This window comes from Neovison vison, chromosome 11 (genome assembly GCF_020171115.1).
Source record: "Neovison vison isolate M4711 chromosome 11, ASM_NN_V1, whole genome shotgun sequence".
Lineage (NCBI taxonomy): Eukaryota > Metazoa > Chordata > Mammalia > Carnivora > Mustelidae > Neogale > Neogale vison.
In genome coordinates, this window is record NC_058101.1 from 13,036,746 (window position 1) to 13,054,189 (window position 17,444).

At 38.0% G+C, this 17,444-nt stretch overlaps 1 protein-coding gene across 1 annotated transcript in view; it reads left to right on the forward strand.

The window, feature by feature from the left end:
* The first annotated feature begins 364 nt into the window (after positions 1-364).
* LOC122889563 (transmembrane protease serine 11D-like) overlaps positions 365-17,444 on the forward strand; it is a 49,539-nt gene continuing 32,459 nt past the window's right edge. The window contains exon 1 of the mRNA XM_044224814.1: positions 365-516. Coding sequence (XP_044080749.1) covers positions 509-516 — 8 coding nt within the window. The 5' untranslated portion in view covers positions 365-508. The remainder of the gene's footprint in view (positions 517-17,444) is intronic.

Below are 17,444 nucleotides of genomic sequence, written 5' to 3' on the forward strand. Positions count from 1 at the left end.
CTATTCTACAAGAGAAGCAGTGTTTCATCATAGAGAAGAGTAAATTTAGAGGTAGTAGAACTCATGAGGGCTTGGAAAGTATTTTCTGATCATCCACAGCTTGCTGTGGCAAAGAAGGAGGTGTATGACAATATAACACAGGCGAGAGCATCACATACCATTGAATTAAGTATAATGACTCTAGTCTATAATGTGACGTCGTTGCAAGCTTTCATGAAATAGCCATCCCCTGCTACCATGTTTAGTCACAATTTACCAAAATAAATAAAACTCTTGCTGATTTGTGAAATTCCCTGTTTCTGATTTCATTCCACGAGTCATGCTATTGGTTCAAGTTGATTCCCTCAGACTCGTTTAGCAAGTTAGAGTTTAATTATGTGGGATTTCCTCCTTTGTCTTCAGCTTCTTCATAGATCACACATGATGCATGAGAGCCATTCCTTTGTGTAGAAATCTCAGGGAAGTTGGATAGGCAGAAGAGAGGATCTCTTCATTGTTCAGGATCAAAATGTATAGGTAAGTCCTGTTTTTGTCTCTGTAGTTTTAGAAATTTTACTATATCTCAGAGCATGTGAGAAATATACAGAGGCTGAAGAACTTTTGGCTCTGTCTAGCAATCTTCTAGTTACTTTTCCAGAAACTTCACTGAAACATATAGGTATTGTTTAGAGAATATGTTTGATTGTTTAGAGAATATGTTCGATATTATTTAAGTAAGTTGCTTACAGCACGGCTGATTTTTTTTTTTTTTTTTTACAAAATGAGTAAACATAAAGAGACGGCTTAGGGTTATGAAAACATATCTTTAAAGAAGGAAGTGTTTTTGTTTTCTCACGCTTTACCCTTCAAAAAGTGATGTTTGGATTTTAAAAACATAATCGGTAAAAAATTCATTTGTTGTTTTAGAATTTTTCCAGAATTCTGTATTTTAACTTCTCTCTCATCACTAGGTATGAAATACACAATGAAACCTAAAGTCCTTTTTAAGAAAATAAGATAGTATTGTCTACTTTTCATATACTCACTGCATCAGTATTTTTCAAGTAAATTCTTATTGATATTTCAGGGGGGAAAAACAGTATTTGTTTAGTTTTCTTTTTAGCTAATGAATACTGATGTTCACACACATTCATATAAAAAAAGCAACAAATTATGGTATCATCTACAGTCAGATGATACAATCTCAAAATTACTATATAATGTGATGTGTTTGTGCATCTACGAGTGAACATATTGCTCATTTTGTTTTTCCATGAACACAGAAAAATCTGATACTAAGTCATTTTAAAAAGATGGTAAAAGCATAAGTAATGTGTTAGCTATGTTAAGTGTAGTTGAATTTACTTTAAATCTACCAAACTTTAGAAAACTCAATCAAAACTTGTATTAGTTTAGTAAAATACATGTACAATTATGTGCATTTGAATATATAAACACATAAGTGAAAAATGGGTAGCTAAGTTTCTAACAAGAAATAATTAAGAATTAACAATAATATGAATAAAATAATTTCACATTCCACAATGGATATGATGAATTCATTAAAAGAGGTAAAAAAAATCTATGAATTTATATACTATGTCCTCACTTTATGCAAAAAATCACAGAATTGTATTTACTCGTAGACTATTACTTTACAAAGTACACGTGTGAGAATGTCTAATGAGGTACATAAAACACTAATCATTGTACTAAACACTAGTATTAAAGTGGTTAGCTTGGGACAGTCAGTTGAGGGGCTAGCTCTTGATTTCAGCTCAGGTCATGATCTCAGGGTCCTGGGATCCAGCCCTGATGACAAGCCCCGCATCAAGCTCCATGAGGAGCCCCTATGTCGGGTTCCGTGCTCAGCAGGGAGTCTGCTTCAGGATTCTCACTCTCCCTCTGCCCCTTCCCCTGCTCTCTATCTCTCTCTAAAATAGATAAATAAATCTTTAAAAATTAAGTAGTCAGCTATGAATTACATTTTTTCCATTATTTTCTAAATTTCTATGACAATGTAATATTATTTTGGTAATCATAATACAGTTTGAAATGCATTTTGCTGAAACATTTTATTTTAATTTTGTAAAGAAATTTATCTATTTTTCAAAAATTAACACTTATAAGCAGCTAAATGTACATCAAAATATCATTCAAAGGAAAATAAAGACAAACAATGCAAACAGTGAAAGAGATGTACAATTTTAGAATGTCTTGAAGCAATCTAATTCCCGAATTGATTCATCCCTACATAAAATATGACACTCCACCAGAACCAAATTTTCCAAGTACAAAAGACTCTTCTTTGAAACCTTGATTTCTACACATCATAGTCAGAAATATTTTCTCTCTTAAATAGTCTGCATCTATTAAAAATCAATTTGTTGTTCCTTTTTTAACCTAAAATTTTATAATTACTGATTAATTTTGTTCATGGGTTGGTTGGTTTTTATCAGAACGAGATCATCAGGGTTACCATGCCAAATAGATGAAATTTTGAAAATAACGTGGATCCGCAACCACCAATCTGAGGATCCATGACTAGAAAATTATGCTTCCATCAACCTGAATAAAGAGACTTTTCAGTGGAAAGAGGAAGGCATGTTCCTGTTTAACTAGGGAGTAAAAATTAGACAATTTTTCATTCTGACAGTTTTACTTTAAAGCCAGCACATCTGCCTGAGTCTACAAGGAATTCTACAAGGAATGAATGAAAACATCCAGTTTCCTTCTCTGCTGGAATATTCTTATCAGCATAAAAGCATGCCATGCTATCTCCAATTTAAATCTCCAATTCCATGATTTTCTAATTCCTTCATATGATCTGAGAAATCAGGGTATCCACATTGGATAAGGGAAAGGAAATAAAAGTGCGTAATATATTTTTTCAGGTAATTCTAGGTAATTTTTAGGTAGTTTTTTTGTAGATCTCCAGGTAAACTCTGTGATACTTTTGGTTGAGAATGGGCTCTCTTGGACAGTTTGTTTACTTTAATTTATAAGTTAATCCCACAGATCCCTCGGGGTTATCCTTTCCTAAAGGTTACAAAGGTGGTATATTTCTTTCTTTACCTACCTTGTTCACCCCTCTCCAAAGAAGGAAATCCTACCACAGAGCCCAGGAACCTGAACAGCTCCATCATCATGGTATAATCATTATTCATTGCAAATCCCTGGGTATTCCAGATTTTGTCAAGTCTACATAGGGAGTGTCTACGACCCATATACTATATAAAAAGTATAAACTGGGATTTGGAAAAATAGGCTAAAGATTTATAAGCTGGAATTCAGAATGCAGTTTAAGGAAAGACTTTATGGGAGCATATCTCAGCTCAGGAAGAGACAAGTCTCAGCAGAATGCCTCAGACCACAACAAATCATATTTCCATTTTCTTCCCTTTTGTCTGTGCTCGTGATATGATTAACTGACTAAACAGACATGTCAAAGCCCATCAGATGGCCTGCCTTCTTCCAGCCCCAAACAACATGAGACAAAAGCAGAAAAGAAAGCCCAAATTGTCAAAACTATGTTTCAAACTCTGCCTGTTACTTCAGTCCTGCTTTATGAATTGCTATGTTAACTTTCAAAAACCATGGCAAAAACTGTAAGTCATTAGGCAAAGACTGGATCTCTTAATAGAAATTAGACAACTGAGTATCAACTTATCTTTACAGTCATGGAGCCCCACAATTTTGAATTTAAAGTTCAAGTTTTGCTCACAAAAACCTCAGGTTGCATGCTGAAACAGTTGCCACATTTAGCCAGAATGTTTTTCTAATGGTGGTACAGGCTGGGAGGGGGGAGGTGGCACAGAATGAGAGGGGTTGTCCTCTGGAAGGCATTCCCAAGTTATTTCCTCAGAAATTTGTTATTTACCTGATTTTTATGCTGCTTCAGCCCCCAACATGTCTACAGTTGATACCCCTAAAGTAAGTCAAGAGGACAAAAAATCAACATCAACTATTGTAAGGGAACTTAAAGATACGCAGCCCAACTCCATAAAAGGTATTGCTCCAACTTGAAGGATCCCATTCTCTTGAGCAAAGAAAACCGGCCATAACTTTACATTCCAGAGTATGCTTTAAGTCTGAATATAGCACATGCTTATGATATGTAAGATAGAAGCACCATCCTAATAAAACCATTCATTGGGTAACTATCTAAAGTGATCAAATATAAAATTGACTTTGGAAAAGTTTACCCACTAAGGACTAACTCAGCAGAAAGAAAGAAAATGACAGATGTTATTGAATATTTACGGTACCCATTTATCAGAGATATGGACAAGTGCCTTAGTGATTAATAAACGGATATGTCAGCTCGAGTTTCAAGGAAGTATATTAAAAAGGGCCAGTGAATGTATTTTCTCTATCTTAGACAAAATTTTATTCCAACAATCATACTTCTTAGCCAGGATATCTGCCTGAGTTTAACACTGCAAAGAATGGATTAAAACATGCAATTTGCTTCTCTGCTGGAATATTCCCATCAGCATAAAGACGTACCATACTATCTCCAGTTAAATAATAACACGAAGCAAAAACCTCCTTCCTTGACCGACATCCCCTCTCCAGCTATTGCCTTATTTCTCATTTCCTCCCCTCAACAGCAAAATTCTCCCAAAGGTTTGTCTAGACCCATTGCCTCCATTTCAATTTTCTTCTCTTATTCATCCTCTTTACTTTTTAAATATTTTATTGGGAAATATTCAAAGACTAATTTTTAAAATGAACTCCAAAGTAGTCATTATTTTTAAGAAAAATAATATTTCCAGGTAACACCCTGTCCATTAACTGCCCTCTCCCAACCCTGCCCAATCTGTTATCTTGCATGTTATCTAGAAACCATGTATCTAGATAAACGTCCCCGATTTTCTTTACTGTTTTACCATTCATAGACAGAGCCCCAAATAACCTATCATTCAGTTCTACCTACATCTGAAATTAATATAGATGAAATCAAAATTATGTTTATAAAGTATGTAGTAATGATTTATTTATTCACACAGCTCTATGATGTTCCACTGTCAGAATATATTCCAACTTACATATCCGCACTTCTGCTATTTTGCCATTACAAATGTTGTAGCTCTGAACATTCTCAAATGGACCTTGTGGCACAAAAGTGCCAGAGTTTCTCCTGAAAAATGAATTTTCTGGGTCACAGAGTGTGTGCATGTTTATCTTGAACCTATTCCCTCTTATCCCACTACAAAAAGATTCTCCCCCTCAGCTGTGAAATAGCTCATAAACAAATTTTTTTTTTTAAAAATGAGGGTTTTTCTGAGTAGCAAGACCGGACCTACTGAAACAGTCTATCGGGATAGTGGATGCAGGGATCTTTGGGTTTTGGGTTTTTTTCAAGCTTCTCAGTTGATTCCTATGCGCACAAAAACTTGAGAGCCGTTGGCTTAGATGGTAATTGAAGCTGATTGAATGAGATCAGCTAGAGAGAAAGGAGAACACCCAGGCAGAGCAGGAAGCAACATCAGACATTAAAGGTTAAATAGAGGAGAAGCAACCAGCAAAAGACATTTAAAAGGGGGAACCAGAAGGATAGAAAGAGTATGGAATCATGAAAATTTTAAAATTTTAAAAAATCAGTATTTCAGTTTAAAAAGAATGGGTCAACAGTGGGAAATGTTGCTAACAGACAGGTGTCTTACACTCCCTCAAAAAGAGAGAAGTGGGGGCGCCTGGGTGGCTCAGTGGGTTAAAGCCTCTGCCTTCGGCTCAGGTCATGATCTCAGGGTCCTGGGATCAAGCCCCGCATCAGGCTCTCTGCTCGGCAGGGAGCCTGCTTCCTCCTCTCTCTCTGCCTGCCTCTCTGCCTACTTGTGATCTCTGTCTGTCAAATAAATAAATAAAATCTTTAAAAATAAAAAAAAGAGAGAGAGAGAAGTGCCTTAAGGCCAGGACAAGTTTTTGACTACTTTCAAGGTGTCCCCAGTGTTTAGCAGAATGATCTTCTAAGTACTCAACTGCTATTGATTTTTCTAACATTTACTTAATAGATCCTGTTAATAGAGTGCCCACCATGTCCTGGGCTGCAAAAAATAAAAAATAAAATAAAATATCAGAGAATGAGCACAGACAAAAAAAATCAAGAAGCCTCTACATAGCACCACTTAATCTCTCTGCAGGCCAGTTAATTCTGCATCACGGGAAGTCAGAGTGGTTATTGCTAAAACTCTCTTCCATTGCTATCATTCTGTGATTCTATAGAATGCTATCACTCTTGAGAAATGCCATTTGTTAAAAAAAAAAAAAATTATATTATTTTCAGCTAAATCTGAGTTCTACCTGAAAGAAGAATGTAGAATTTACCATTTATTGAACACAGATCAGAGTTCTAAGCACTTTACAAAGAACATCCCACTTAATCTCACAACCCTCTGAGGCAGGTAATTATCCTCCTTTTATAAAGTAGGAAACTAAGACTCAGAGGGGCTTTACCACTTTCCAACAGTCAGTTAGGTCTGTCTAATTACAAAAGTCATGATTATCACCATTGTGCTATATTATCTTTCTATATTACTTGTGTAATAATTAAAGATACAGGCTTCTGGACAGGGCTGGTGTTTCATAGAATATTTATATAAAAATAGAAGAAACCCAGTAAATGGAGGCATTGGTTCAGGAGTCAGAAAAGAATCCCTATGTATGCCGTCTTCGTGCCCATGATAGGAGCCATGTTTACAGTATAGACAGGGCCTCACCCCCATCATCAAATCCAGCCTCGCCGTGTACAGCTCCACTTAAAGAACAGACCATTAAGAACTTAAGGAGATAGAGTGGAGAACTAATCACCAGCAGCGCTTGCCCTCATTTATTTGATCAACCACATGCCAACACAGCGCCCAGTGCCAGACATAATTCTAGTTCTGTTAACAAATGCTTAACTCATTTGTCCTCACAAAAATCTGGAAGTAGGTACTATCGGTACCTTCATTTTGCAGGTAAGGAAATCAAGGAGGAGTTAGGTAACTTCCCAAGTTCACACAATAAATAAATGGCAGACGTGGAATTTGAACCCAGTCAGCAGAGCCTCTGAGTCTCAGCTCTCAAATGCTCCTGCTCATGGAGGTTCCAGTCTACTAGGGAGAAGGGGTGTGGGGATGGGAGACAGGACAGACCTTGTAAGCAGACAGGCTTGCTTAAGAAACACAGTGTTTGCAAAAACAGAGTGGGCAATAAGAGTGAGAACACCTACCAACAGGAGTGGTCATGGAAATGAGAAGGAGCCTTCCTTTCAAAGGAGGAAAGAACAGAGTGAAGGTGACAACTAAACCCACTGATTCTTTGTTTAATGACAAAGGAGAAAACTGGAGTCCAGAGAAGTGATGTGCCTCATGTCAAGCAGTTTCTCTAACACCTCAAGAGTGTTTTACCCCCACTAGACACACGACTTCCCAAGATAAGTGCTATGTCTGCATTTTTCCTAAGCTCTGAGGGACATATTTTGTTGTGAAGTCCTCCAAAATATTAGTATCACTGTTCATTTCATTATGACACAAAAATATCCTGGGAAAATAATACTGAGAATCTCAATTCTTTCCTCCTCTTCTATAGACAATCTGGGCAAGGAGCCCCTAGAATTAAATTCAGAAGGGATTTAGTACTAGATGTTTTTTAAAATATATTGATGTAACTAAATACTACTGAAGAGCATTTGAAACAGCTAATCTTGGCTTTTACCCATGATTCATTAGAAGCCATCTTTTTTTCTTTTTTTTTTTTTTTTTTTTTTTTTTTATTTATTTGAGAGAGAGAGACAGTGAGAGAGAGCATGAGCGAGGAGAAGGTCAGAGAGCGAAACAGACTCCCCATGGAGCTGGGAGCCCGATGTGGGACTCGATCCCGGGACTCCAGGATCACGCCCTGAGCCGAAGGCAGTCGTCCAACCAACTGAGCCACCCAGGCGTCCCACCATCTTTTTTTCTATGAGAACAATATCATGTACAGAGATAGTTAAATAGCATGAACTGTGATGAACACATGTGGGGTTCTGAGTTCATTCTCCACTCATCCCCTCCAAGTTACTGGTAATAACTCTCAACTGAGAGAACTATTCCAGGAAATTTCTAGAATCTATCATGCCCAATAACCTATGCCACCCAGATTGTGTTCTTGCTTTAGACCCGTCACTAGTAGATTTTTACTCCTTTAACTTATGCATTTCAAGTTATTTTTTCTTTCTTCTCCCCCATCATTCATAGCACCCCTTCCCTGCCTCCCTGCTCCCCTCCCCAAGCAAATAACATGAAAAACATGGCATATATCCTTCCAAACAAACTAAGCAGGATTTGTTTCCTGGCAATCATTAATTTTTTTTTTAATTTGGGTCTATATGTAATAATCAGATCAAACATTGGGGGATGAAGACATCGGGGGCCAAAAATGCTGCCTTGTGCTTCTTTGGACTTTGACATACCAAATTCCCCATGTCAGTGGAACTCCCTTTATAGAAACAATGAAATATCTAGACACTTTCAATTTACTAATAAAAATCAAGGCACATTGAACTGGAAGTAAGGGCCCCAAATCCTTTACTCACTTATTTTCTGTAAAAAGAAGTATGTGTCTAGTTCACTGTTAGGGTCAGTATATTTTGACAAAGTGGTAAGTTAAGATTTTGAACATTTCATAATGACCTTATGACAGAAGAACCTGTTTACGTCCTTGAACTTTAGGAAACAAAGAAGAAACTATTATGCCTTCAATAAAGTCACACTTTGATTCTGAATCTACTCTCATCTAATTATATTCAAGGTCTTTGTTACATAAAATATAGTCCTTGGATCAATAACATCAACCTCACCTGGGAGCTTGTTGGAAATGCAGAATCTTGGGCCCAACCCCAGATTTACTAAATTAAAGTGTGCATTTTAATAGGCAATTCACATATACATTAAAATGTAAGAGGCACTAAACAATTACAATTAAAGTTAACAGCTACAGGGTAGTCTTCTAAGTGTCCAGAATGGAGAGAGAGGTATGCAAGAAGCATCCTTGCCTATTTAAATATGAATAAGCATGCCCTGTAAGCTGGGTGTGCGATAGTTCCCTTGTCTCTCCTGCAGAAACAATGCTTTGGGCAAGTTACAACTCAAGAGAGCAGCATTTTCGTAACAGAGTTCTGGGAACACGGTGTTCCTCAAAATGTTAGGTATTTCAGGAATAAATACTTCTGTGCTCAAACAATCTTGGGAAACATTGCTGTCTAGTCAGATCAGGACACATATGGGAAGGAAGGAAACAGGAGAATAGGAGAATGTGCAAAGAACAAATGGGTTTTGTCATTTCAGAGACTGAATTTAAATCTAATTTTTCTCTGGGGTTTTCTTCCCCACCCTGACATAGGACAGTAATATGTGTGACACACCCCCATGGATCTAACCAGGCTTATAAGCAATTCCCCATATAGTACTTGTAACTCTACCCCAAAATATAAGAAAATGCAGCCAGTAAGAGTGGTGTTGTGCTAGAATTATCTGCTCTAAATTGTGTAAATAAATTATTCCAAAACCTTGATGCTTTAACTATTATTTGTAATAAATTGCTTGCTGTCAACAATAATACACCACTGTATCCCAGTACCTCACTGATAGTTGCTGAAACTTGTACTGAAGACCCGTTCTGTTGAGTCCTTGTCTGCTTCTGTGAGTTCAAGTCTACCCTCATCATCAATGATTCTCTGACAGCTGAACAATTTTGTTATTGTAGTAAGTTAACAATTATTTTATTCAGTTTTTAATGGCTTTTGAGATGTAATCCCATACCATCAAGTTCACCTGTTTAAGGGTACAATTCAGTTGTTACTAGCATAGTAATGGTAGTTGTACAACCATCACTGAAATCATCCCGATAGATACATTGAAGTTTAAAAATTTCAAGTACTCATTTCCCAAAGAGCATGTAGACAAGAAAATACAACATATTTGGACTGTGATGAATATTTCCTTATAATTTGAGAAAGTTGGCAAACTCATGTTGGTTGCTAATAAATGTTACAGTTCAACTTCAGTCAAAAATAAAGAAAAAAAGGAAAGGAAAGGAAGGGAAATAATAAAGAAGGATGGGAGAAAAACACCTAGTTTCTTGAAAACTAAATCCAGGTAGGACAAAAATGTTGTTTGGAGGAAAATAGACACAGATGCAAAACTTCAACTAAATAATTGTTTATTGCTTAGAACCTGCTAGGTTCAATGGCTTTGTCCACAGCTACACTCTCTAGAGCTCAGAAGAAATACTGACAATTGTGCCCTCTAGAGTACATGCTAAGCTCTCCCTAACATTAATTAGCAAGGTGATAGGTAACCTGTCTCGGGAATTTCTGTCATGACAGTTGCTGTTGAAACACTAGGCATATATTCTTCGATAATGGTAAAATAAACAAAATATTGTTCCTATAACTTTGTAGGTAGATGCCTTCTAGAGAAATATACTTAAAGTATCAGCATCATGAAGTCTGAGAAGAAATATTTCCATCTGTTCTGTTGTTTTCAAATCGCCTAGGTAGGCTCACCTTTGTAGACCATGCCACAGTCTATCATAGTGTCACTGTTTTCATTTGCACACTGAGAAGACTCCAGGATCTCAATCACGGAAGCAAGAACACACCCTCTGGGCAACTGTAGATTCCAGCAAAGATGGTCTTTCTTATAAAAGCAAGTGTATATTAAGGGTAGCAGAGCAGTAATCAGAACATGTCTCTAAGCCCTTAACTGGCTCTATTAGTCAGTAGTCTTCAGACATCTTCTATTAATAATTACACAAGACTAACTCTATAATGTAAATCTCCTAACACCAGGTCTTTATCCCCTTTGAAATATTTTTATAATGTAAAAACTAAACACAATGCTCAAAAGTCAATTAAAAGAATCTTTTATATCTTAAATCTTTTTTTTCATTCTGCCTCTTTTATTTTTTTTTTGCTTTATTTATTATTTTTCCAATTTATTTATTTTCAGAAAAACATTATTCATTATTTTTTCACCACACCCAGTGCTCCATGCAAGCCGTGCCCTCTATAATACCCACCACCTGCTACCCCAACCTCCCACCGCCCCGCCACTTCAAACCCCTCAGATTGTTTTTCAGAGTCCATAGTCTCTCATGGTTCACCTCCCCTTCCAATTTACCCAAATTCCCTTCTCCTCTCTAATGCCCCTTGTCCTCCATGCTATTTGTTATGCTCCACAAATAAGTGAAACCATATGATAATTGACTCTCTCTGCTTGACTTATTTCACTCAGCCTAATCTCTTCCAGTCCCGTCCATGTTGCTACAAAAGTTGGGTATTCATCCTTTCTGATGGAGGCATAATACTCCATAGTGTATATGGACCACATCTTCCTTATCCATTCATCCATTGAAGGGCATCTTGGTTCTTTCCATAGTTTGGCGACTGTGGCCATTGCTGCTATAAACATTGGGGTACAGATGGTTCTTCTTTTCACGACATCTGTATCTTTCGGGTAAATACCCAGGAGTGCAATGGCAGGGTCATAGGGAAGCTCTATTTTTAATTTCTTGAGGAATCTCCACACTGTTCTCCAAAGAGGCTGCACCAACTTGCATTCCCACCAACAGTGGAAGAGGGTTCCCCTTTCTCCACATCCTCTCCAACACATGTTGTTTCCTGTTTTGTTAATTTTGGCCATTCTAACTGGTGTAAGGTGATATCTCAATGTGGTTTTAATTTGAATCTCCCTGAGGGCTAATGATGATGAACATTTTTTCATGTGTCTGATAGCCATTTGTATGTCTTGATTGGAGAAGTGTCTGTTCATATCTTCTGCCCATTTTTTGATGTGTTTGCCTGTTTCGTGTGTGTTGAGTTTGAGGAGTTCATTATAGATCCTGGATATCAACCTTTTGTCTGTACTGTCATTTGCAAATATCTTCTCCCATTCCGTGGGTTGCCTCTTTGTTTTTTTGACTGTTTCCTTTGCTGTGCAGAAGCTTTTGATTTTGATGAAGTCCCAGAAGTTTATTTTTGCTTTTGTTTCCTTTGCCTTTGGGAGACGTATCTTGAAAGAAGTTGCTGTGGCTGATATCAAAGAGATTACTGCCTATGTTCTCCTCTAGGATTCTGATGGATTCCTGTCTCACATTGAGGTCTTTTATCCATTTTGAGTTTATCTTTGTGTACGGTGTAAGAGAATGGTCGAGTTTCATTCTTCTACATATAGCTGTCCAGTTTTCCCAGCTCCATTTATTGAAGAGACTGTCTTTTTTCCACTGTATATTTTTTCCTGTTTTGTCGAAGATTAATTGACCATAGAGTTGAGGATCCATATCTGGGCTCTCTACTCTGTTCCACTGGTCTATGTGTCTGTTTTTATGCCAGTACCATGCTGTCTTGGTGATCACAGCTTTGTAATAAAGCTTAAAATCAGGTAAGGTGATGCCACCAGCTTTATTTTTGTTTTTCAACATTTCCTTAGCGATTTGGGGTCTCTTCTGATTCCATACAAATTTTAGGATTATTTGCTCCAGCTCTTTGAAGAATGCTGGTGGAATTTTGATCAGAATGGCATTAAAAGTATAGATTGCTCTAGGCAGTATAGACATTTTAACAATGTTTATTCTTCCGATCCAAGAGCATGGAATGGTCTTCCATCTATTTGTGTCTTCTTCAATTTCTTTCATGAGTGTTCTGTAGTTCCTCGAGTACAGATCCTTTACCTCTTTGGTTAGGTTTATTCCCAGGTATCTTATGGTTCTTGGTGCTATAGTAAATGGAATCGATTCTCTAATTTCCCTTTCTGTATTTTCATTGTTAGTGTATAAGAAAGCCACTGATTTCTGCACATTGACTTTGTATCCTGCCACGTTGCTGAATTGCTGTATGAGTTCTAGTAGTTTGGGGGTGGAGTCTTTTGGGTTTTCCATATAAAGAATCATGTCATCTGCAAAGAGAGAGAGTTTGACTTCTTCATTACCAATTTGGATACCTCTTAAATCTTTTATTTCAAAAACATGACTGGTATTAGAACAAAGAAAATCTCATAAAAGAAGAAATCATTTTTAATAGCAAAAATTTCAACATCTGCTTTGTTTATTGCAGAAACATAAGGTGAACATATTAACACGGAAAACATTACAAAACTAAAAACATTTTTTTGGCTTATCAGGGTCCAAATAAATTAAATCTGATACACTATGATGGAACATGACCTATAAGACATTCTTTCTCCAGTAGTTGTTTAATTCAGTCTCAATCACTAGGACCCAGTGAAATTTTTCTAAATTAGGTAATAAGTGTGGTAAGGTATCTTGAAATACATTTCAATTCTATAATAAAATAAAATGGAGAAAGAATGCCCATGGACTTCCAGTATATAAAAATGATTCCTTCAAGTTTAGGACCAATTAGACAATTAGACAAATATCATCAGGGAAGGCATTTCCTCCAGCAGTAAAAGTAGCTTTGCCCTATTGTGGACACATTCTTTCATGGGCTTCATTCTATTCTGTGAATTATTGAAAAGAGTCTGAGATCTAGAGTATATCCTGAGTCCTAAGAAAGAAAAAAACTTAACTACCCTTTGAAGCAATTGAGCCTATATTCTTAACTTCATTGGCAGCAGGGCTTCATAAAACATTAACAACTCTCAACTCCACTACTACATGCTTACGTGCACACACACACACACACACACACACACGCACCCTCACTCACCTATTAATCATATCAACTTGCAAATTTTGTGAGAAGACTTTGAATCCTGGATGGGCTTTCCCTATAAGTAGCAGATTCCAGAACTTGAGCACATCATTTCAGATCTGCTATATACAGTTGTGAAGTTGTTGCAATGCACAAAATTGCATGGCTCAGGGGAAGATTGAAAGCTGAGGTGGAGACTATGCTCTCTGCCAAGCTGTGTGTCCCAGAGTATAGCTGCATACAGCCCAATGAGCATCCTTTCCTAATTGCCTCTGTCTCCAGAAAAGCTGACTTTTCATAATTCTCACAGTATTACATAAATTAGCTCAGGTCCCTCACAATTTACCCAGCCTCTGTATCCTCAGGAAATATAAAGTGATTTATATCCTCAAGGAATGTAAACTTCTTTAAATGATACCCAAGATAAAAATAAATTAACAAGTAAATCATTGAATTAAAAGAAAGTCCAATAGTGCATTCCAAAGGTACATGCACATAAAGCGATATGGATTTGTGATTCAAGGATAAGATTCTCATCTTCCACATGAACCTAGAGTTTTTAGAATGCACAATAGCTTAATAAAATAAATATATTCATGAAGTCTTAACTGTGGCACCAACTCTGCCACCATCCAGTTATGCAATCAGAATAATCCTCTTGTGTTTCTCTTTTACTTTGCACCCGAGTTTATCAAGAACAAACAAAAAAAAAAAACTTAAGAAAGAAAGAAAAGTATTAGACTAGATCAGTGAAAATTTGCTAGAAATAGGAGAAAGGGATCCTTTTCTCCCATCCCAAATTCAAACAGAAAAGCTATTCCATTTAATCTGTTTTCCATCTCTGAGCTTCCAAGCAAGACCTTATTTGAAGACAATGTTTCTCAGCAAAAATAATAATAATAATAAAAATAATAAATAAATAAAAATAAATAGGACACCTGGGTGGCTCAGTGGGTTAAAGCCTCTGCCTTCGGTTCAGGTCATGGTCTCAGGGTCCTGGGATCGAGCCCCACATCAGGCTCTCTGCTCAGCAGGGAGCCTGCTTCCCCCTCCCTCTCTCTCTCTATCTGCCTCTCTGCCTACTTGTGATCTCTGTCTGTCAAATAAATAAATAAAAATCTTAAAAAAAATTAAAAATAAAACATTGAATTAGGTAGTCCCTACTGCCTGTCTAGTGGTAAACATTTAGAGTTAATGAAGTGGACTAAAGTAAGTCCCTTTACGTTGGAACCATTTCTCATAGTCTTCATAACTCCAAAGTATAATGTAACACATACACATATTCAAATATATGTGCTTGTATATCCTGCTACAGACACAGGTCTATAGCAATGTTTTTTAACTTTCCATTTCTTAGCATCAACCGTAAGGCAGAGTGATAGAAATGAATAACATGATAATTAAGAGAAAAATCCCCTCCCATCTGATGTGGCCATTGCAGTTTGAGCTTGACAGACCTGGCTTCACATTCCAGCTCCATCGCGTACTAGCTGAGTAAGTAAGCTTCTCTTTCATCATCTGTAAACTAGGCTTAGTTATAAGGATTAAATTAAATGACGTAGAAAAATTCAACACAGTGCCAGGTGCACAGCAAGCACTCATTAGCTAGCAGACATTATTCTCCAGTCTGTATTTTATTTGTCAATATTTAAAGCAAAAATGCACATCATATAATCCTACATCAAGTCCTTCCAAACTCTAGCTAAATTATTTTTAAACTCTTCTTTGCAGTGTCATTCCTCAATTTTTTCATAAATAAAACCCGATGTGGACTCCGTAATGGGTGTTGTGCTAAGGAGGAGACATGTCCTGACAGACACGATGCATGTATACTTCTCAGAAGTTACAGCCTAGAGGTGGGTGCAGGCAAGAAAATCGTTGTTTCCCACATGAAGTAGGGTAAGGACTAGAATAGAGAAATTCACTGGGAATTATGAGATCAGATGAGGGGAAGCTAGGAGAGAAGAAGGTATCTACTTGGAGGGAAAAGAAATATGGTTGAATTACCTTAAGAACAAAATGGGAATCTACTGGGCAGTTGAGGTATGAGGTTTTCTAGGCAAACGGTCGTCACACACAGCACTGGCTGCCCCATTTGGCCTGGCCGGGTTAAGTAAGTACATGAGGGTATGGCAGGAGCTGAAGGAGCAGAGATGACTGTGAAGGGCTTTCAGTGCCATTTGGAAGGTTTGGATGCCAAAGGATCTTTTCTTTTCTTTTTTAAGATTTTATTTATTTGACAGAGAGAGATCACAAATGGGCAGGGAGACAGGCCGGGGGTGGCGGGGGCGGTGGAAACATAGCAGGCTCCCAGCTGAGCAGAGAGCAGATGCAGGGCTCGATCCCAGGAACCTGAGACCATGACCTGAGCCGAAGGCAGAGGCTTAACCCACTGAGCCACCCAGGCGCCCCCATCCTGAGTATCTTGACAAGCTATAGATAAATTTCAAATGAGACAGGGGAAGGAGAGAGTGTCAGAACCTGAGATTTAAATTCAAAAAACTCCCTGGAAGGATTTGAAAGGGTTGATTAGAATGAAGCAAAAATCTTGATTTCAATCTAGATTCCTCTTGTTCCCATATCTCACAGGTGGATCTTCAGCAAATCCTCTAGGGTCCAAATTAAAAGTGGGTCTAAACTAGACACTCCTCACCACCTCCACTCCTACCTGCTCCTCTAAACTACCATCCCTCCTCACCTCAACTACTGACTGACTGAAATCACGCCCCTGCTCCATCCCACCCCCCCGGTGACCCTATCAGAAAAACCAATGTGATGTCACTCCTTTGCTCAAAACCCTCAAAGACTTTTGATTTCACCCAGAGGGCAGACCAAAGCCCTTATATGCAAAGCCCTAAACCATCCTCGCCACCTGCTGACTCTCCGCCCACCTTTCTGACCTTGGCTCCTTCTCACGCCCACACCTCTACCTTGCTCTACCTTGCTCGTTCCACCCCATCTAGCTGTCCTTGCTGTTTCTCAAATTTACAAGCTGAGTTCCTGGCTCAGAGCCTGCACTTACCTCTGCTGAAATCATTCTTCTCCAGGTACCTTCATAGCTTGCTCTCTCACCAGCTTTAGGCCTTTATTCAAGTGTCACCTTCTAGCATGGCCTTTCTTGCCCACGCTACCTTAACTTTCAATGCCACATACACACTTCTTTCCCCACCTCTCTGCTTTTTCCCTTATTTTACTTATTCATTTCTGTCTCCCTTCACCATTAGAACGGCTGTTTGTCTGTTTCTTTCACTGTATCCCAGACCCCAGAACATCGAAGTCACTCACCAAATGCGTCTTGTATTAGCTAATTAATGACTGTAGTTGATGGAAGCAGGGAGATCCGTTAGGAGGCATTGCAAGTAATACAATTCAGGCGGTAACAGCCAAAATAAAGAACAAAATAGAGGGTATAGAAAAAGAAAGATAAGGGTAAGATAAGGATTTTGTGGTGACCTCTTGAATGCGAGAGAGACGGAGAGCGCAGATGCAGCTAATTCCTAGGTCTCCAACTTAGGGTACCAGGTCGATAGCCGTGAAATTCACCAATTTTAGAAATAGTGCGGAGTGTGGTACTGAGGGAAAAGTTCAGTTTCAAGGAGGGTTCCTTTTTTTTCTTCTTAGATTCCACTTTATTTGGTAAAACTCAGAAACTCACAGCCAATTCACAGCATTCCACCTCCTTCCCTCTGAAGAAAGCAGTTCCCCAGAGACACAAAACCTTGGCTTGGGTATCACCCACCATCCCCAGGTTTTATACTTGGGCAACTCAGGACCTGATAGTCAGGCT